The sequence below is a fragment of the Necator americanus genome, chromosome X, assembly GCF_031761385.1.
Source record: "Necator americanus strain Aroian chromosome X, whole genome shotgun sequence".
Lineage (NCBI taxonomy): Eukaryota > Metazoa > Nematoda > Chromadorea > Rhabditida > Ancylostomatidae > Necator > Necator americanus.
Genome location: NC_087376.1, coordinates 28,358,364 through 28,380,634, shown reverse-complemented (window position 1 = coordinate 28,380,634; position 22,271 = coordinate 28,358,364). Strand labels below are relative to the sequence as shown.

The window sequence follows — 22,271 nt, the reverse complement described above, 5'->3', positions numbered from 1 at the left end:
ATGGACGCGCCATTTAGGCTCGCGACTGGTTTTGAACCAGGTTATGAACTCCCTGATGAGGGGATCCGTACGTCGGTCCGACCAAAAGCTGCAATTAATTGACAGAGAGGTGGTACGAACAAATGATGGGGTTGGAGGAGTCACCTAGGCCGGCGAAAAGGAAAGAACTAGGATAGCTATTATTTGCTTGCAACGCATGTGCGCTTGCATCGCAAGCATCCATTGAAGATCTGATGATGCAAGTCAGGAAGATTCAGTACGACATCATCGGACTGAACGAGACAAGGGAAGACGCTGCCCACTTAATGCCGTGTGTGACACTGGAGAAGAACTGTTTTCAGGAACATACGACAGTAGAGGAGATGGCAAAGTCGATGTAATCGCCAACACGAGTATGGGCTTTCTCTATGGGTTTAGAGAATGTTACCAGCAAATGAGATATCATTTACCGGTGTGTTGTCATTTGAGTTTCCAATCGTTTGAATGCTTTCTCTAGAGTAATGAGGCGCTTGAGAGGATATGTCATTGATGACTTAGATTTTCCAGGCTCTGATGAAAGCGATAACACGGAATAATAACACAACGGAATAAACGGACAGAGGGGCTTTCCGAGTTGATCACGATGGCTAAAATCCCTCAAGGGAACACGTAATTGCAATTGTCCTGTACTGGACATGGGGTCATCCGGTGAAAGATACCGTAATGAAATTGACCACATCACCGTAAGTAATCAGTTTTGCTTGACTGATATCGCTTTTGTTCAAACATTCTATACGGGATCGGATCGCTTCCTTCGAAGAAGATTTGGTTTCGCACGGAGAGGAGGTGCAGCCGCAAAGTTCAGAAAGAAGTCCCACGACCTAAATCGATTGATATTTCTTTCGTTATTCAGTTTTTGGAAAGATACCGCAATGGTCAACATCGACGACTAAAACGACCTGTTTGTAGAACATCTTGACGACTGTACGGGAAAATCCGAAGAATTTTCAGCCCAATAATAGACGCCTGTTTCCGAGAACTCCACAGCTAATATGTCAGCGTGGAGCAGCAGGAGTTGCAGAGAACTCACGATCGAGCTCGTGAGGCTTTGCATAGAAGCTATAAAAAAGACGTCAAAAAGAGAAAAGCAGCAGTTATGATAGAACGTAGCAGAGACGAGAAACAGCATATGACACTCCCGTGGGAACTTGTAAATCGTTAAACAAAAATGACCGGATTCAGATGGAACAACCACAGCAGACTTCACGTGGACCTTATTGCACGGGCGTGAGACTTTTGCAATCCACAAAACTGATGTGATGAAAATACAGGATTTAGTATCAAGTCGTGGATAAAATCTTGATTTAAAATGAGTTGCGAAGAATGGAACTGAAGGAATCACACTACTTCAACTACGTTTTTCCTGCTTACGAACTTTGCCCTATACCGCAGGAGGTCATAAAGGTATTGTGCAGCGTCACCACAAAGGCCAATCGATTGAATCCTGTCATGATTTTGCAACTTGTCGATAATGTATTATCTTAGCGGACTACCATATAATAGAAATGTTCCGCTGACACTAATTAACATGCAACTCCCATTGCCCCATAGATCAAAACTCGCACTTATCCAGATACTAAGTCAATTGTAACTAGAAACGTCTTTTCTTATGAATCTCTCCGTCTCGCAGTCAGTTCACTCGTAAAGCTTCTCACATTGCACAGTGCTGTTCTCTTCGACTTCTCACATATGAATTTTCAATCGACTATTTTCCATACCCTAATTTATCTTCATTTAACTAAAAGCATTTATGAAAAACGAATTTAATCATATTTCACATGAGAGCGACAACACAAATGTGGAGAAGTATGATTTGAACACAAGATCGGAAAAAACCGATGGTTATTTGATTGGGCTAAGAGTGAAAACCATACGAATCGTATCACACAAGAAAGTAAAAATTAGATGGTAGCCTGAAAATTTCTAACCAGTAAGATGGAGTTTGACTGAGATGAACGAATCCTGCGGGATAAATATCGTGTTGAGGAATATTTCGTGCCCGTTTTCTCAATTTTGAGAAATGTACATAGAAAGTATTGGCAAAAGTTAAACACCACTCAATAGAGAATTTCTCCTTCTATACGAGAGATGTATTCTACTTCATTTTTTTAAACTCTTTCCTTTTCATACCATTAAAATAGAGTGTCAAGTGGGCAAAACGTAGCCTTCCCGACATCGTTTTTTCTATTAGATCGAGAAGGCGGGGTCGCAGAAGCTATAATTGAATAAAAAAAACTTGGTAATCACTATAATAGTTTCTTTTCTTGTGAGAAACTCCCTATCAAACTGCATCTAATGTTTTGCCAGTACCTTTTATTTTACGTGAGTTTTTAAGCGTGAAAAGACGGGCAGAATTATTCCAAAACCAATACATTGTGTACATAGAAGGTGATGGAGCAGAAGTATTAAATGATGTATGTGTTAGATATATAAACTGAACTTGTAGATATATGTACAACGAAAGAAAGTCACTTGACTAGAGTATGGACTCGCTCTGTATCGACTTACAGGGTTTTATGGATGAGAAAATCACATATCACAGCAATGGTAGACAGTACAGAGAAAATTAACACACTTTTGAAGCAGTGAGATTCACCATTCTTGAAGAGTTAGTAGAGCCATTTCCTCTGCCTGGTTCAAACTTGAAAACTACTGAGAAAATCTCTCCTCCCATGCGATCAGCCAACCATTGAGTTTTAATGACAGCTGCCTGAATTGTATTGGTTGAAACTAGAAAAAAAATATAGTGTCTATCTTCCAAGATCTGGATGGAGAATAAGTTTCAAACTCAATGCAAACTCAAAATCGTTGCTCATAATTAATTTACTGGCATTCAAAAGTTTTGAGAAATAGCAACTAGAGTTGTTCCCTCTGAGTGAGATCGCCGAATGAAAAATGTTAGATAGTAAAAAAAAAACCGAATTCTCCGAAACCGAAAAGAACAGTATTTCTTACTCGAAATTCTCCACACATTCCTAATCGAAAAAGATCCGCATAAAGAGAAACAAACGGCTGGTTTTTTAAAGTTAGCTAAGTATACATCACTGAACCTAGAAAATAATATGATAATTGGACACTTAATATCCAGCGTTGATGATATGTGGAAAATTATGGTAAAGTGACACTTAATATTTCTAAGTAAGGTGTGGGCTTAGTTTGAGATTCTGAACTATCCCACAGCTAAGACGGATTTTCGATGTGGGGTTAACTTAAGTAGCAAAATCGATCGTTGTAATCTGAGAAAACAGATGAATTAGGAGCAACAAACTGAACTGTTTACCCGAGGAAGCAACTCCACACACGAATTCGCTCTACGCCTTTCATTATTAGGGTTGACATAAAGAGTTGCTTCATTAGCTGAACTGATATCTAGATCTTTCTCATTTCCACTTGATACTTGAAAACTACGTCAAAGTATCGATTTTATACTGAACAAGTTAACCTAACATTAGGAATTCCCAAGTGAACGCCACTTTTAACCATTTGAAATTTGGAAGTTCTCTGCTTTCAACAAAAAGCTGCAACATACATGCATGTATCACATAAAAGACCGGGAGCAATGTTTAATTTGGAAAGGTTGCTTATGACTCCAGTTCTAGCCGGGAAAACCCTACAATCGTTAAAGTGGCATGCTTAGCTTTGCAGAATGACACAATACATCGCTGATTTGAAAAAGGAAAAATTAGGGAAAAAAAGCAAGAATTTCCACCTTCAATGAGTCACAGACGAAGTGAGCATGAAGATTTGTATGCAGCGCTCGTCCCATACCTTCAATCACAACAAGATCTACCTGCTCTTCCAGAACTCGACGATTCAATATAGAATGTACTCTCCTGGAAAAGGATCAAATATGGAAAACGTTCATGCGTATGAAAAGGAACTAAGAGAGAGCTCAGTTCCACAAGTGGTTGAAATTGAATTTCACCTGAAATCCAAACATGGGGATCCTTGTCCACTATGCTCAAACATTAGTCTTCCACTGTCAATTGCATTCCGAAGAAAAAGGTCGGTCTGTCGTAGAATCGGAACCATTGTCATCATTTCTTTATATGTCAGGTCATTAAGTGCTGGTGAGAGGTTCGAAACAATTATAACCTAAAAAGGATCATCTATGGAGGAAAACAACACAGTGCAAGCGACCACTCAACATCGTGCCAGAACCTTCGCCGGCTCAGGGAAGAGGTCAACACTCCTCAAAGCGAGATTTCTGTGAGAAGACCGCGACAGAAGGCGCACCCCAATCACTCTAGCCCGATTTTGGAGTGATGTCAGTTATATACTTAGCATTGCTTTTGGAGCAGTGAATGTTCTCAGAGTCAGAAAAAAGTATCCAGAGAATAACTCCAACACACAACCCACCTTAGTTCCTCGTTTTATCAGCTCTCTCGCAAACGGGATCACACCCAGGACAAAATCTGCTCCGCTATTATCGACGAATATGGCAGCGCAATGGTATGGTTTTGAATCCAGGGACTTCTTAAACTCATCGTATGAGTCGATCAGCCATGGCCTTTCTATAATAAATAGGGGAGCGTATCGAAAATGCTTCTTGGAAATTTTTGGAGACTTTTTAGTTGGGTATCAAATCTCTGTAAGATTAAAGGCCAAGAGTATTTATAACAAAAGAACAAGTTGCACGGAAAACAGCAAGATAACTTCAAATATAAGCGCAACGCAAAGAAAAAAACTCCCGTAGAAAGATTAATTCAAAAGAAGAACAACAAATCTTATGAGAGTAAACAATGCTTAAACATACCAGGAATGGAAGAAACAGCAGCATCAAAGGAGAGTCCCTCCGAAGATTCCATCATCTCAACTACCTAAAAGACTACAGCTTGAGCAGGCAATTATATAAATTATATATATGCAACATGAAGGGAATAATTAGTAGGGATGATATGCCAACGTTACCACCTAATTAATACCTTCTGAGCACCCCAGTCAAATACGTTGCCTGCTAGTAAACCTTTTGACACTCGGAAAAGACGTTCAGGATCAGCTTTTACCTTAAAAAATAGACAACGCACTTATTCTGTTCATCTACTTTAGCCGAAAACAATAGAAAAATCACCTCATCTATAGACTTCAGCAATGAAGCCAATTGCTGCAAAGCTGCCGCATTCTCCACAGTTTTTTGCTTAAACAACGAGAATTGTTCTGATATCTTCTTGGCTATGATTTCAACCAACTTACAGTGAGATAAGAATCATCAAAATCCTGTTCGTTGAGCATCTGTTCCCTGAGATCGAGCAAATTTCGCACATTAGAATTACCATAAGCGCTTAAAAAATTGGTCGTTTAAAAAAGACGTAATAAAAATTCTGTAAGAAGCTTATGGAACGTACAAAGGCTTTTCCCTGATAATCATTAACTGTTTGAGGAATTTCTCTCGGAAAACTTGAACTCTTTGAGGAGCAGTCCTGCTGTTTTCCTGAGACTCCACGGCTTTTTTGATGACCTAAAAAATGGGAAAGATTAGTACCAGAAGTTTCTTCGAATTGATGTGGGTATAGCACAAGTTCGTCTAAATTAAGTACCAAGCAACTCGTAGACTCTGGCGCTAGAACTTAGTAACAGGCTTTTTACTATCCGTGCAGCGACACTATCTTGCGTTCAGTAGGAGTTTTTTTTCTGTTGTTTTCTATCTTTTTTTTTCCTTGATCGTTCATTGAGAAGTCTCTGATATCTGACAGGACATACATATTTTTTTACGAGAATAGCTTCTTAGTAGCACGTAGCTCTTTTTGGAACATATAAACATGTAATGTAGGACGATGATATTTTAAGGAAAAACGTACGCTGTCCACACTTTTCTCAAAAGTTTGGAGCCAGAATTCCCTTGCTTCGCTATCCAAGGTAAGATCCGCAACATCAGGCTTGTACACCTAGATAACACATAGATAAGGGATTCCAGAATCAATAAAAATTGAGATTCTTCTTGTTTACGTAAACGAAGCAGTTTGAGAAATGCAAATGGAGAAGTAGGAGATAATTCAATAATCATTCAACATGGAAATTGTGTAAAATGATGAAAATTGACAAGTCCAAAACGGAAAAGAATACAGTAGTGAGAAAAAAAATAAGATACTGCTTCCCCATAAATTATGAAACAAGAAGAGGAAAAATGCAAACTGAAAAAATAAAAAAAAATAAAATATTAGTTTCTATTAAATATTAGTTTGGTCCCGTAGAAGATGCAACTCATTGTACATGTCCTCGGAGTCACTAACGAAATTTTTTTCGAGGTTCCATCATTGTTCGGTAGAAGTTTGTGTGAGTGAAAATTAGTTAGTTCTTTTTGCAAGAATGGACATAATGAAATATCGATTCGATAACTTTTTTTCTTCCAAATGAAAGACAAGACCCAATAAAGTAGTCAGAGTGGGTTGAATAGCGTTTGACTCTCAGAGAATTCTCTGTCTATTCAGACTCAATCTTTGGCTCGAAGCGGAAAATCTTTGGTGAGATTGGTGAATTAGCTCTTGATGCATCTTTTTTTCGGAGCAAGATGTTAATTATTATTTGAATGGACTAAACAAACTAGTATATCACTGAGAAAGAACAATATCAAAAAGAGAATTAAAACTCGTAGAAGTAATAGGAAAAGAAACTTCTCCTTAGTGATACACTCAAAATCTTTCAGACTAGAAAGAACAACGCTCAAAAACTAAGTATTGGATGTGGACGTTGTAACATACCTGAATATTCTCCGCTAGAAGAGGAAACGGCCTGAGAACAATTTCCGCACATTCGAGTTCGAGTACACCAGCCTATATTGAAATTTTCAGCATTGACCTGAGACGACTTGTGAGTTGTGTCCAGACTGAAGGACCCCTTTTGGATTTGCGTGTACCTAAAGTCGTGGACACCTTCCCAGTCCAACCTGCATGCATAACATGCAAAGGCAATGTTTATGGCGAAAACAAGTCCTTGCAAGAAGCATTAGAAAAGTAGTTAACTCACCGTAAATCCCATGGATAAAGGAGCAGTAGGCACAAACCTTCCGAGGTCAGAGCACCCTGAGTAGTATTCATGCCATGACAGCCGTTCTGCTTCATCTGTAAATCTAACTATAAAAGTATTGGGAGGAAAGTTGAACAATATCCCGGCACTCACATCCTGCTCCAAATTCTGCATCAACGTGACTAGCTAAAGATGCCCCACTGAGATATGCACCGATTGCAGAAGTATAACCTTCATGTCGTAAGAAATGAGCCTGCTGCGTACCCTAGGCAGACACATTTTCGCCGCATGATTTCATTGAGGAAATTTGATGACAGCTCGCAGAAATCGTAAAGGAAAGCGTTATGGGAAAAAGAACAAATCCTTGTAGAAAATTTTCAGAATTTTACGTTCGCAAAGCAGATATCTGAGAAGATAGTAGGGAAAAAGAGAATTAGGAACACGTCAGAACGCAGCCATACATACAACAATTACAAATACTAATGGGACTATTTAAAGCGCCTTGAGTGCTCTGAGATTCAAAACCTTACTGCAGTTTATTACTAGATTTATGGGAGCTAAAACCAGGTATGGTCAAATCAAGACACGTAATCACTTCCTAATTCTAAGGTATAATAAAGCTAGCTTACAGCATTTTCTTCTGTAATGGAAAATTGCAAATATTCAAAGCAGAAAAAACTAATAAAGATGTAAAACTGAAGAATAGTGCTTACTTCGCTCCAAAACTGGATTGCAAATGATAAAGTTCGCATAATGATAGCGTGGTTTCGGATGAGGAATCCGTTAAAGTAAATTCGATTCGTCTTTTCCCTCTGGGCATACAAGAAGGCGAACTTTAAGTAGAATGAGCAGCAATTTACAAGGCAATAATTCCATGAATGAATTCGAACGAAAACGAACCTGACCGATACTATTGCTAATCATGAGTAGAAGACTTCGCATCACATTCTTTTTAAATTCGGGGCAATTCTTCAATTCATCAGCAAGTGTCTTTTTGGCACATTTACCAAAAGAACCAGCGATGAGGTCACCACTAAGACCCAAATTTGCAAATCTAAAGTAAAATTAGGCAAAAGGGAGTGGAATGCGACGGAAGCAATACAAAAAAGGAGGGAAGTCAATTACTTTCCACCGTAGATATCGGAGACCAGTATATCAAATTGTCTGTGATCACCGTCTTCGGCCATCCTCATCATTTCATCCAAATCTAAAGTTAACTGTCCAGAAACAGCAAATTCTCATAGTAGGCTATCATGAGAAACCGCGGACGATTAATGGGACAACAGACCTAATTCTGAAGTGAGGAGATTTCCCAACCCAAAGAAGCATCCGCCTCCTAAAGAGGAACCTCCGACTCGTTCATACTTACAATCATTATCTACCTAGAACAGTTCTATTAAATGTAGAATTTGAGAAAATAGAAAGACATTCATCGGATGAAGCTAGGTAAGGTGACAATTACTAAGCAAAATGGAGCCGAAGAGGGCGTACCCTAAAAACAGAAACTCCAGTGCCAACATTAACGAGCAAATATGGACAGATGACGGAAGGGCGAATAGTTTCGAAATGATAACGACATTTCTCGTTGTGATGATCGTACGTGAAAGACTCCGCTTCAATATTTCGTATCAGAAAGTTTGTTCCACGAACGAGACAGTCCATTTCCTTTACTTTATGAAGTCTGAAAGTACGCAGTACTTATAATCTCTGAAGAAAATATCGAAGCAAAAGATTTGGAAGAAACAGATTATTGCATACTGAGAAAAAGCTAGGAACTCACTCAAGACCAAGCTTTTCTATGATCATTTGTTCAACGAGGTGAGTCGAAGAAGTGCTCGCAAAGGTGGCTTTCTTGGTTGCGACGTGACCGTTCTGAAAAGCAAAGACGATTAACCGATAACACAACGCTGGATAAACATAAAGCAAATAATTTGGACAGAAAAAAGCTTCGAGCTAACCTCTGCAATATAATCTAGGACGGCCTCAAAGTCATCAAGGCGCACTTGTATGCAATAAAGTCGTAAAGCATATTTCGCATCGTGGATTAACTGTAAAACAAATGAACTGCCTCTGATATTATGATTTAACAATCATTACAAACACTAGAATAATTAACTGAAAAATAATGCCAAGATGCCAAAAAAGCAGACCTTCTTATCATGTGTAGTCCTTTTTCTAGCGACCGCTGCTGTGTAAGCAATTTTTACGACTGACTGTCCTGGAAAGGTTCGGCTGTGATTATAGGCGGTACAAATACGACCCTCTTAAAAGAACTAACCAATATCAAATGCTATCCTTTTGATGTTCTTGAGGTTCTTTAGAACTGTTCTAATGGATTGCGGAGTTGCTGCAGAGGAGGCCATGCGCCTGCAATCTAAGAGTTGTGAGTATACAGGGTAGTAGCGGTCGGATTCCACAAATATCCTTCGAGAATCTATCCGACAATAAGTAGACGAGAGCAAAGAAGCAATAGCATGAAATCATCCGATGACACCTTAACAACCGTTCAAACAAGACTTCGATGGGGAAACTGAGAAAAGCTCGACAGTAGTTTCTGTTGCAATTCTGCCTCAACATATCGATTGGAGCGCTTTAGGTGGCTATGGGACATCGACCTGCCTTAGAAGCCGGTGGTTTTCTCATTGCGATCGTGGTGAAGTCTGCTAGCGACCCATCTTTTGCCTATACCAGGTTTGAATTACGAAGAAATGAGCTGGTTTCCTTCTTTCTGCTGGTGTAAACCTGGCGATGTGGTTCACGAAAACAAGTTTTAAGGTGAACCTGTTCACATGCGGATTCTAAAAGACGGACATGAAAAACACCGGTATGAAAGGTATGAAAGTGGGTGTGTATTTTACTGCATACAGTATATATGAGTGAAATGAATCCTTGTTACTTAAGTCACTAGGCTGTTAGTTACGTTGACAACTGATCGAAAGGAAAAAAAAAAAGAAACTAAATTGTGGTGCCATTCTGATGAACAGCTGCAACAACTGAAGAGAGGAAAAACAGTCAAACTATCTAGAGATGAGAGAACGGAGAAATCTGACCTAACATCTATTACGTGTTTAAAGAAATTCTGTTGGGTCAAAACGACCTGAAGGTCGGTGCAGTTGCGTAAGCGGTTGCGCTCGAAGCGATGCGGTTGAGCTCACGGTTGCGAGCTGCTCGGGCCGCAGGAATGAGTGGAGTTGTAGTAGGGTCAAAACGACACGAAGCACTTATGCATCTCTCGAAGCACGTGGAGCATAGCGGTTAGAATCATGGTGAAATCCTTGTTGGCACCACCCGCTGCCGTTTGCGGCGGTCTCACCTCGGTTCTAACTGCTGCCTCCAGCGCGCCATTTCGAGCGCGTACGCAAACGTACCGCAATTACACTCGTGATTCATGTCGTTTTGACCCGATTGTAACAAGTTTCCCACCTATATCCCAACCGTATCAGCATCACAACATTAGGTCACAACGTTTTGACACGACTTCAGCCGCACAATTCTCCTACTGAAGGTAGGGGTAGTAAAATGTGCTTGCGGGGATGGGGGAACTTAGTGGCGCTCTAATTTCTCGAAGAAAATAGGTAAATCGATCGGGGCCCTAAGACTTAAGCAATAGTATAAGAGGATGTATGACATGTAAGCCAAAGTTGCTAAGAGAAAAAAGTAAGCCTTCCCCCAACTACATTTTCACCGGTAAGTAAGTTGTCAGTGATTACTACTAAGAAATCTTTAGAATTTTGATTTAATTAAAACAAAAGCGTATATGTTAGTTGTGGCAGAGTGAATGCTCATATGAAGTTTTAAATTCGAAAGAAAAAAAAGAAGAAAGCCAAGAAATGTTCCTATAAAAGGTTCATACGTTTTTTTCTTAATCACTTGCATCAATGAATTCCTAACTACAGTCGTCCGGCAGTTCAGATTTTCTTTGCAAAAGGTTGTGCAGTGAAAATATCATATATTTAATACTATGTCAGGTAGCTTCTATAATTTAAAATTTTTCTGAAATTTAAACACCTTATTTTAGTTTCTTCTTTAAAATGAGAAGAAGAAAACGGATGTGATACGTGAAGCCCTGTGAAGTATTTGGAAGGAAATGAGTGCAAGCACGGAAAACTCATACTTTTATGCATCTATTCTGCATTAAAGGTTTTCAGAACAGAGCTATATCGAAGAAAAAGGTGCTAAATGCTAAGAGAAGATGCTTTTAAGAGGGTTAGGTGTTTGACATTGCATTCCACAGAGGTTGTCAAACAGTAGCACACATCGTGCCAGGCTGCTCTTGACAATAGCGTACTGATATGATTCTACTCGAAAGGATAAGGCTGATAATGTACCTTGCGCTTAGATGAGTCATTCTCGTAATAAGACATAACTATTTTTATTCTAGGACACTTATTTAATGATCATCTGAATTTCACTAAACTGTGAAGAAACTTTTGGCTGTGCTACCAAATTTAAGGTCTTTGAGAGAAAAAAAGATCATCAGACGGTTAAAGGAAAAAGATGGGCAATTAGCAAGGATGAATCGATAAAAGTTCAAAGGTCTCACCCACTGCTCTTCTCCTTCATTCTTGATAAGAATCGTTTCGTGCACGGAAATTAACGTTGCAAATGAAGCCAGGTTGGAGAATTGTCATCACAAATTGAAGAAGACTCCTTATAAATAAAGACCACCTATGTAAAACCAAACAAGAAAATTTGCTCCTATATCTGCTGGGGTGCGATCAAAAATCACTGCATTGGAGAGGATTTCTCAATGTTAAGAACTCGAATTAATGGAAGAAAAGTTCTTTTGAAGTTTGTTACAGTCCCAGTGTTGAGTACGTATTCTGATTTGAAACTTGCATGCGAACATAAAACTTCTCAACTATCGACATGAACCCCCAAAGTACCAAGGTTATCCTTTTCAAAGTTTTGTGACAGTCTTTGTTGCTGGAGTTTCCTTAATAAATTTTAATTTTAATTTCTTTAAACAATAATAAAACGTACAGTAGGGTTAAAACGACATGAAATACGTACACAACTGTGTACGCTGCTTCTCTCGAGGTGCCTCGGTGGAGCGTAGAGGCTAGGAGCGTGGTGAAACCTTTGCTGGCATCACCCATCGCTGCAGCTTGCGACGGTCCCACCTCGGCTCCAACTGTTGCCTCCACCGCCCCGTTTCGAGCGCGTACGCAAATGCAGCACAATTACACTTCTGATTTATGTCGTTTTGACCCGACTATAGAAGCGTAGCAGGGTCAAAATGACATGAAGCACGGCGCAGTTGTGTAAGCGGTTGCTCTCGAAGCGGCACGGATGAGCGCAACGGTTTGGATCGTGCAAGGATCCTCGCTACCGCCACCCATCCATCCAGTTCGACATGGTACCACCTTGGCTCCAACCACTCTCTAAACGGCGCCGTTCCGAGCCCAACCACTTACGCAACTGCACCGTGCTTCATGTCGTTTTCACCGTATATGGGTTTGTGAAAGCACTAAGAACTCTTCTCTTGATTATGTTATTTCAAAATTCCCTAATGAGTCACAGTCAAGATGAAAAAGTTGGTATTTAAAAATTTAGGATTGAAAAAAAAAACCAAGAGAGTCTTAATGAATATTTTCTGTAGTTCAATGACTTGAATGACACTATCAACACTGCAACTCAACCACTCCCTTGTTATATATATATATATATATATATATACGTCAATCCTCGAATCGGTTTCTATCAAAGGGAATGCACATCCTGGAGATGAGGCTGTTAGCTGCTATTGATTCCAATTAGGATGTTTTGCATGTGGTCAACCATTAGATAATTTGCAAATGTTCAACTAAGAGGTTCTTGTATTTTTTTCTAACCAAAAATGCCATTTATTTTGTCGAGGACTGTATTGCTGCTTGTATGTAGATCAGTGCTCATCTAATAGTAGGCAAACGAGCTTTTAATATCGATAAGTGCCTGTCCAAAAATCCTCCAAATCTATAGAAGTATGTTTTTTTGGAGTACATATGCTCCTCGAAGGGAGGAAGAAAATTAAAAAAAGCTGATTCTGGAAGCTCCTTCCGGGAGCTATTAGGAAATGTGCAAAAAATTATATTTTCGAGAATTATCTTAGACTCAAAAACATTGTCAGGGTTTCGTTTGGTACGTCTCATATGACGTTAACAAAAAGAATGTCAGTAGTAGACACAGCTCATAAATATCCGGTTGAAGTTCAAACATCTTCGTTTCAGACCATTGATTATTAATAACGAGACAAAAGGCGAAATTTCAAAGCATCACATAGATATTTATACAGAATTACAATTATTTATTATTTATTATTAATTTTTGATTAGGTCTTAATTGAAAGATTTTTATCTAAACGTCAAGTGCAGTAACAGCAACTACAGATAAATAATAATTTTTTTCTCTCACTGTTGAGGAATCTTAGGAGGGAGTCAGATCATTTCGATCCGACATTTGCAAGACAGAAGTGCCACTTGACATTCTGTACTTTCATGGTCGTTTCATTGAGGTGCAAGACCGATGTGTTGGAAGAGTGTAAATCAAGTATTTTTCGTATCGACCTAATGAACAAACTTTCGCCCCAATAATTGATAAATCGTTCGACTTCTCCACTCATTGTGTCTTCGTCACCAAAAAAGCGCCGTCGTCTATTTCTATAATAATGAGGAGCGTGCATGTTAAGGACCCTGATTTACCAATATTTCTTTACAAGACATACGTTGTGCCACATCTAGAATACGCAACGCCAGTCTGGAGTCCATTCTTGGAAAAGGATATTAAAAAATTAGAGAAAGTACAACAAATTTTCACTAGGCTGGTTTATTATAGATGGTTTCACGATCCGAGTTACCCTGACACACTTCCTTCCTATGAAATTCGACTTAATGCGCTGAAATTAAAAAGCATGAAGTACAGACAAGTAGTCAACTATATAGTTTTGGATTTTCGGATTCTACGAATGGAAGTTAAGCTAAACACAAGCAAGTATTGGATTTTCCGACCAACAAGCGGGAGAACAGGAAGCTTCAATTTACACTACTCTAAACTCAGACGAAAACTCTTCTCAACTACGTTTAACTCCTTTTTCTGCAGAGTTGCGCGTTGGATTAATCTACTTCCAGCTGAAGTTATGTCTAGTCCAAACTCAAAGATATTCAAAAACAGGCTATCTAAATTAAATGTCTTACCTATTCTAGGTATGAGAGAGGCCTAAAATCTCATTGTTTCAGAAACGTGGGGAAAGTTCCTCCTCTAAGAAGTGACCACAATAAGCATTGGGTTGATATGTGTTTTCAGCTCACAGTTTTAGTTCCTCTTTTTCTGTTGTTCATTATGGCACTAGCTATGTAGCTGGAATTCTGCCTTGATATGCTCCTTTTCAAATTCGTCCCTACAGTTGGTCCTTATTCTCTCCTGGTGGTGGAAAGCCGTTCAAGGATACCAAAGTTGGTGAGCCCTTGCGGTTGAGGTCCCTCCACCCGTTCGCCCAGGGTCCCTGACGGATTCCTTTGTTCGAGGTTAAGTTGGTCACCCAAACCCTAGTATCCGTTTATCTACCGTAGCGTTCTGGGTCTGGCTGGGAAGAGGATCCCGCGTGAGGATTTCTCACTTTCTGAAGCAGGAGAATGACCTGCCAACACACCACCCCTTTTGCCTTGAATGGCCATGGCTCTGAAGGTCTTGTTGTGTAAAATACGAGCGAAATTCTTGTGAGCTCTGTTCCATCTTTTTTTTGTTTTATGGCACACTTGCAGGTGTTTTCAATAAATAAATAAAATGAAAGTAATACAGGTTGGAACAACGCTTACATTTGAGGCGAATTAGGAATTTCGGTACGGAACATTGAACATGATCAATTTCTTGGTAGTATTCGCTAGTTTGTTGCGTATTATCGCTTTTTGATCCTGAATTTCCTAACAGTTTTATGCTGTAGGTATTTAGTAATGTTACAACTGGATTTATGCTTTCTTGTTATGCCAACGTGATTTTGGTGGAACTTTGTTATTGGACTGACGTTTCGACATCGTCTTTATCAAAGGTATATCAGATATTTCCTTGTGGCGGGCTAATATCGCTCATTTTACTCCTACCTCATTTCCATCGTGTTTCTCTTTCTTGTGCTTTTTAAATGTTGTTATCGAAGTTCCATGCCTTTTACCAGTTGAAAATTCTTGATACGCAAACTCAGCATCCTTCCAGTTTCCCCGAAATGAATGACATTGCACGTCAGGGATTCTGTCTGGTAGATGACACCGGTCGTCTGATTAGAGAACAAAGATCGTAGTCATCTATCAGATTGAGTTCCTAGGGTGCAATGCCATTTATATTGGAGAAACTGGAAGGATGTTGAGCTTGCGTATCAAAGAACATTCAACTAATAAAAGGCGTGGAAGTTCGATGACACCATTAGGGAGGCACAAGAATGAGAAACATGATGGAAATGAGATTGAAATGAAGGGCACGACAAGAAATATCGGCTGGAAAGCACTAGAAGCATGCAGAATTTCCGTTAGGAACCCATCAATGAAGAACAAAAATGTATGATTTTCATTCAGTAACGACTTCATGCCATCCAACAACACACCGTGAGTTGTGAGACGGCCCCACATGTAATTCTTTAACACCATCCAAACACCACTACTCAAGGACAGCGCATAGTGTGCAGATTTCATTCGCCTAGGGTGAGAATGTGTAAGAATGCGGCTGTTCTCCAGTCCCGCGAGACGGTGAGACTGGTCAACATCTTTTACTGTTCGAAATTTTTACGTGATGTACTTAGAATGATATCGAGGATCAGCAAAGAGAATGGCATATGGATAGCATCAAAATCTTCGAACCAGTTCCAAGCCTTTGGTTGTCTGAGGCTGCCGAAACGTTGCATCACTAATAAAACTTCACCAGAACCTCCTTGGCACAACAAGAAAACATGAATCCAGTTCACAATGTCGATGTTTCAAGAAGAAAGGACTTGTATAATGTTGCAATTGTTTCGATAATTATAAATTAAATTATAAAATTAGAGTGCATTCCTAAGAGATTAGGTTTGAGAACAGCTGAATCTTAAACGGGACAAAATAGCTTTCTTGAGAAAATGTGAGTAGACTTGAGACCTGAGTTGGTTGCAGTTGAGAAAAAACATCAGAAATGTTGTGCGTAGCAAACCGTTTCACTTCCTCTCCTTGATATAAACAGCATCAACATCAACAGCAAAGGACTTTCACCGTGCTATTTTATTAGAAAAAAAAAGAGTCATAGATGTTTATACCAGGTTCTCACAAGTGCAATCAAAAAACCTGATCTGCGAAAGGTCGCTTAGATCGCAAAACTTGTTCTTTTCTCCAGATAAATCACTTCGTTTAAGTTTATGCTAAGGACACAAGCTCTGCTAGGTACAACCTCATCAAAGCATCTTGTGACATATGACAAAAGAAAAACAATGATATTTTGCCTCCCTTCCAGCGACTGTATTTTGCCCTGTCGGTCATTGACTGTGCATAGCTAACCTTCTTCTCCCTTCGCATTGATCAACACTTGCTTTTCCACTTCGCCTGAACTGATTTAGTGCCCGGGAAGACATCAACATTCTCTGTTGTTCGAAGGATTTTTCGCCTTCACAATGGTCGCAAATTTATTCAGGTGACGATCGCAACATTTGCGACGATTCTGAACGTGCTTTGGCCGGTCTTCGAAAAGACGAGCTTAGTCGCTTTGACCCGTCACCTGCGAAACCAGAGTTCGCCCTCGTTATTTCGCCGATTTAAGAAATGAAGATGGGCTTGAGATCGTCTTGTGCCCCCACTTCCGTACGATTCACCTTTATCGTGTAAACTTCAATACATTCTGGACAAACTGTTGCAATTTTCCAGTCTATTCGCCTCTCTACTCAGATATCCTGATTTCAATTCGTTCAGCCATTCAGCTCGATCTAGAACTCGTCTGGTTCTACCTTCAGTGACATAATTTTCGTTTTCATCCACTCTTCGCATGCTTTCGCTGTCACCAGCTGGTTTGCACCAATACCAGCCGATCTCTCTGAATCTGTTCCACTCGCTCTCTCTGTATGCCGCTTTCCTCTTCCTTACTATAAAAAGGTACTGATGTTTTCAAGAAGCAACATGGAGCAGCCCTTAAATTATGGCATCTCTTAATCTTCTAACCGGATCTGATCCTGCCAAAAGTATTTATTCTCAGGAGAATTTCCTTTATAAATTTGCATTAGCCAGGCACGCAGGTTTCTTCGATTTTGAGTAATCAAGCGCTCACTCTGTCTCTCAAGGGATTATGACGTGATGGAAATAATGCTAGTCTTTCATCTTCATCGTATTTTTCTGTACAATTATACACTGTTTCATGGTTAGAATTTGTTTTTTCTCCTCTTTTAGCGCAAAAATGTCCTCTTTTCCGCATAAGTTGAATCGAATCGGAAATCTGCTTATGTAAGCCTGTTTCGCGCGATTTTCTCTCTGCTAATGGAAAGTAGCATAAAGTGAGACTAAATCGACTTTGCTGGTAAACTATTTTTGAAGCTATTCTTTGGCTAACTACTGAATTTACATTTCAAAGGTCTTTATTTTGATAAGCCATGTTCTGAATTTTGTAAGTCCCAACGAACCATTTATTTTCTGACGGCGCCCATTTGAAATAGTTCCTACCCACTACAGAAAAAAAACAATCGAGAAATAACAGTATCATTTATCTTTGTCTTCTTTCTTGCGTTTGTGAACAAAGGGAGACATTTTTCCTCAAAGTCTTGACGTCTTCAGTCATCACACCACTATGGACAGCGAAAATGCCCTTCGAACCGCATTATCAGGTGTTCTTTGTCCAGAACACGACACACATTTCCATATTCGAAGATGGTTGAATGGCTACGATGGAGTGAGTAGCTTCGTTTATTTGACAAATTTTCAAAGAAATAGGTTCGGAAGTAAATCTTATGAAAGCACCGGTCATACTGTTTTTGTCCCAACCACTGTAAGCGTTTTTGGTAATTCTCATTTGAGCGATGCTTTCTTTCATTCTAAAAAAATCCACTCCACATTCCTAAAAATGTTCTTTCAGAATTTTGCTTTCAAACCATAAATTACTGATGTCTTTCCTAGTTTTCTAAAAAGAAGGGAAGGAGACATAGCGTGGTTCGAAGTAAGAGTTGGTCTAATTATTTTGGTCAAACCACTGCTGTACGTGTCAGGAGGTGCTGAGGTGTTAGAAAGTATGGACTGATGAGTTTGTCCTGTGGAGAGTAAAAACTTCTTTACTATTCTTTCTTTCTTTTTCTAGTGGAGCTCTTTTTTAATTAAGCGATATTAAAAGACCTTATTTTGTTTGCTTTACTTTAGGATTTACATAGTTGCTAATTCAACGCTACTTCAATAATGTCCGAAACCTTTTTAGTGTTCATTGAGACAAATGAATCACGAATTTATTTTGCAATTTTTTTTTGTAATTCACTTTGACGAATGAACTTGGCTGAAGTATTATCTTAAGGATGTTGCAAAAGCTGCAGAGAAGTACAAGGAGTATTCGCGAATCAGAAAGTCTCTGGGATACGATGATTTTATAAATGTGAAGAAGCTGTATGACGACAAGGCAAGAGTTTCTCCTTGTGTTCTGATGTCAAACATTTGAATATTGTGTTTTATCGTCCTCATTGTCTTACCTAAATGTTGCAAAATTTCTTTCTTTCTTCATCTCTCTCTCTCTTTCTCTCTTCCTGCTTTACATACACCTTGTCTTCTTCGCCGCGCCACAATGAAAAGGTCTGTCATATTCGCCCGATTCAACAGGATCTTTCTATAGCTGGGTTCGGAAATCATCCTAGACACAGGAGTACAATCATACAGTATGCTTTGAAATTATAGTTCCGAGAAAATGAATAACGATTTGGATTTTTTAAATCGTTCCTCAATTCGTCAACGTTTTTGTAGGCGCTACTCGGGAAATAGTGAAGGATATATATATATATATATATATATATATATATATATATATATAACAACAGCTTCTACATATTTCCTTAAAATATATATTATATTATATATATAATATTCATTTATTATTTGTTACAACACACAACTAATATTTAGGTTTTTTTAATTCTGTTCTATTTTCACAGATCCGTCACTTCTTGGCTGGTTATTTTGAGGTTTTTAGAGAATTCAAACTCTGCTCAACCTAACTAACTTCCTTCCGGTTTATCTGAAGTCTGATGTTGGTTCAATTCCTTCACTTCTCATGAATGAAATAAGATTTCAGACAAATTGTGCTAGATACGTCAGACAGTCTAGACTAACTTCTAAGTGGATCAATGAGAAGGATAACGGAATCGTCTTTGTAGAAATGAGCATTGAAGATCCTAAGAAGGTTTGAGTTGAACACCTTTTGCTTGCATCCACAACAGAAACATATTTGCCTTTTCGTTGACCATATACAGTACATGTCGGATAACCACTTAATATATCACACGATTTTACTTCTTTCAGTTCATGAAAGTCGTCAGAGTTGGCGAATATCTACGTTCCTTCTTTGGTTACTGTGAATATTTTCAAAATTTGGTGTTGGAGCGAGAAAAAGCAACAGGACGTCAGTCTCATGGTAAGCCGAAAATTTTTTTCTAATAGTGTGCTTTATTTTTGCTGCTGCGCATGTTTTAGCACATTAAAATAGACAACAGCATCTACATATTTCCTTAAAACTAAACTAAATTATTTTAGTAAACTACACAAGATGTCGTGTAAAACCTCCGGAAAATCGTTCTTTTTTCAGGAATTTGCATCTTCGATATGAAAGGGATAGCCGTCACACCGTACATGTCCCCAACGAGTCCTATTAATTGCCTCATGCTAGTGAGTGAAACGAGTTAACCAGAAGTGGTCATAGGGAAGCAGTGAAGTGAAACAGTACGTTGTTTAGGCTCGGGTTAACATTTGGCTGGACTATTACGCAGAATTATTGAAACATGTAATTATTGTGAATCCTCCAACATTTCTGGCTTTGGCTTGGAAGGTAGCATTTGAAAATTCAACGATTTCCTACTTTAAAGTTATGCAATCGTCGATAAATGTCATTTATAGGTGATTTCTTTTCTTTTACCAGCGAAAGTCCACAACAGATTCCATTTTGCCTCAAAATATCCAGATCAGTTAGCGCCATACCTCAGGTTAGCTATGCAATCAGCTTTTGGAGAAAAAGACACTACTTGAAAATATTTTAGTATGAATGCCATTCCACCAGCCTTCTCAGGATCATGTGACATTTCAAGCGAGCTGGATAATGGTTGCTTCAAATCGGCAAAGATAACCGACGACGACTATGTGGTTTGAAACAGAATTTATTTTCTTAAATAGGAAAATTTTTAGATCCTCAAAGATTAGATTTTGGCGTAGTGACTTTACACGAATAAAATGGTTCGGACGGTAATCTATGGGAAGAAAATCGAACTCTTGTTCATGTAAAACATTTTGCGTTCACTACGATATAATTCTTCTATTTTTTCAGTCCTCCGAAAATATGGAGATGAACTATAGGTCTTTGGTTTTTATGCGGAATTTTTTTTTCTTTTTTAATTTTTTTTCCAATTTTCCTTGCTATAACGTCTTTCCTCTTGACATCTTCTAAAATTTGACTTCTTACAAGTACGGGACAAGAATCATCGTTGTGATACGCTAGTTCGAAGAGTCTAAGCATGTTTAAAGAGCAGAATAAAATTCGATGAAGTCATACCCCAAAACTAGTTATCAACAAATAAAACTAAAGTAAAAATAGAACCATCCCGCATTATCTCCAAGCCAAATACCGTTTTTCCCAATTATGGGTTATGGCTTTTTCGACTCTCTTCTTTTTTTTTTAGGAGGATGGTTCTCTGTGGAAGGCTCACGGGGTTGAACCTCTGCCCGAATCCCGTACTGTGAAAGCGGGCGAAGAGGTGATCGTAGAGTTCAGCACAGGAGGAAAAGGGAAAATGATCTATCAGTACACAGTTAATGCCGAAGTTCAGATATGGTTCCAGCAAGGTTATTTTCCTATTAATTTGTTTAGATTTAATTCATTTACAGGCGGGCGTATCACAATTTTTTCGCGCTCACAGCGAAAGCCCAGAGTTGAGGTTGTAGTTGTAAAAAAACGGTATGGAAACCGCTTCAGTTCTTACAAGGCACATTAGTACGCGCATCTATGTACATCAGCAGCCTATTCATGGATTTCATTTAAAGACGGTGGTGAAAAGACATAATTGATCTTCGACCGCTCGCACTTGCATGTGGCACGTGTGCAAAGGTGACGCTTTGCAAATGTAATCGTCCTCAGAAACGGCGTCTTCCAAATCGTTTTTACTCCATCAGGAGAGGATGAGCGGATCCACGCCGGTATCCGCAATCCACAGTCCGAACTCCAGACTTTCGCTGTGATTTTCGCACCACTTTAAATTCGTGATATGCTACCTTTAACTGTGCACCTTAGCAGAATGCAAGGAAAACCAATATGCTCCGGTGGATTCGAAGCTTGTATGTGCCTATTCTATCTCTTCTGGAGTCTGCCTATCCCAGAATCCTCTTTTCTTTTGAACGTAATATCGCGTCATTACTACACGTTTAAGAACGGATGCATAATAAAACACGACTATTGGGAGTATCGGGCGTTCATCAGGATGCTTACCAAGTCATGCGATAAAAAGAGATACACGCTAAGAAATGATTGCTGGAAGTAAACGTGCGAAACTCAAAGGCCCTTTCTTGGTAGTGATCTCGGATTTTCTGGGATCCTTCAGGAGGATCTGATAACATCATGAGGCTCCACGGTAGAAACAGGAGCGGGAAATGGGGGGGGGGAGGGGGATTGAGGAGTGAGATGAGTGATGAGAACAGGTGAATCTCTAGAAACCTCTAGAAAGCATAATGGTGCCTTGACGTTGAGAAGTAATGACGGCAGTAGGGCGCGGCGCGACCCGCGTGAACTCAGAGGTCTATTAAAATGCACAACTATAAATTCTGCAAATACACTCCACAACCTACAAATGTGGACAAAGGTTACACATTCTTCTTTTCCAGACGAGATGGATTTGACTCCGAGGTTTAAGATGATGACGCCAAAATTATCGGAAGAAGAGATCGTTGACCTTAAATGTGATTCGCAAGTGATTCTCCGAGTTTGTAATCGTAGCAAAATGTTTTCGGCTAAAGTGAATTTTGCTGTAGCATTTTTATGAGTTGTAGGATGTATTTTATTGTTAAAAATGACTACAGACATATTTAAGATGTTCTATATAATGAAATTTTATTATTTTTGTG

General features: G+C 39.2%; 2 protein-coding genes across 6 annotated transcripts; one reads left to right on the top strand and one right to left on the bottom strand.

The window, feature by feature from the left end:
• Positions 1 to 2,605: 2,605 nt before the first annotated feature.
• Positions 2,606 to 9,365, bottom strand: RB195_025772 (uncharacterized protein; the record flags this gene model as incomplete). 4 transcript variants are annotated; one of them, XM_064214053.1, is made up of 23 exons in its annotated part: positions 2,606 to 2,749; positions 3,749 to 3,872; positions 3,965 to 4,134; positions 4,399 to 4,553; positions 4,796 to 4,859; positions 4,965 to 5,045; positions 5,111 to 5,176; positions 5,233 to 5,320; positions 5,385 to 5,497; positions 5,838 to 5,924; positions 6,738 to 6,809; positions 6,872 to 6,892; positions 7,003 to 7,097; positions 7,156 to 7,267; positions 7,716 to 7,835; positions 7,903 to 8,056; positions 8,128 to 8,209; positions 8,291 to 8,384; positions 8,494 to 8,683; positions 8,783 to 8,874; positions 8,961 to 9,050; positions 9,153 to 9,220; positions 9,281 to 9,365. In XM_064214053.1, the coding sequence occupies 23 exons, from the start codon at positions 9,363 to 9,365 to the stop codon at positions 2,606 to 2,608; spliced, it is 2,367 nt and encodes a 788-aa protein (XP_064069932.1). The 4 variants fall into 4 exon arrangements, with proteins under 4 accessions (XP_064069932.1, XP_064069933.1, XP_013309387.2 ...); XM_064214052.1 differs by lacking the exon at positions 6,872 to 6,892; XM_013453933.2 differs by lacking the exons at positions 6,872 to 6,892; positions 7,003 to 7,097; positions 7,156 to 7,267; ... (7 more) ...; positions 9,153 to 9,220; positions 9,281 to 9,365 and adding an exon at positions 6,581 to 6,675 and having other exon boundaries at positions 6,738 to 6,789.
• Positions 9,366 to 10,141: 776 nt separating this feature from the next.
• On the top strand, positions 10,142 to 22,189 carry RB195_025771 (uncharacterized protein; the record flags this gene model as incomplete). 2 transcript variants are annotated; one of them, XM_064214050.1, is made up of 12 exons in its annotated part: positions 10,142 to 10,256; positions 16,624 to 16,720; positions 17,751 to 17,865; positions 18,475 to 18,576; positions 19,243 to 19,350; positions 19,470 to 19,581; positions 19,753 to 19,832; positions 19,900 to 19,992; positions 20,061 to 20,146; positions 20,201 to 20,303; positions 20,837 to 20,999; positions 22,032 to 22,189. In XM_064214050.1, the coding sequence occupies 12 exons, from the start codon at positions 10,142 to 10,144 to the stop codon at positions 22,187 to 22,189; spliced, it is 1,332 nt and encodes a 443-aa protein (XP_064069930.1). The 2 variants fall into 2 exon arrangements, with proteins under 2 accessions (XP_064069930.1, XP_064069931.1); XM_064214049.1 differs by lacking the exon at positions 10,142 to 10,256 and adding an exon at positions 16,352 to 16,376.
• Between the last annotated feature and the right edge of the window lie 82 nt (positions 22,190 to 22,271).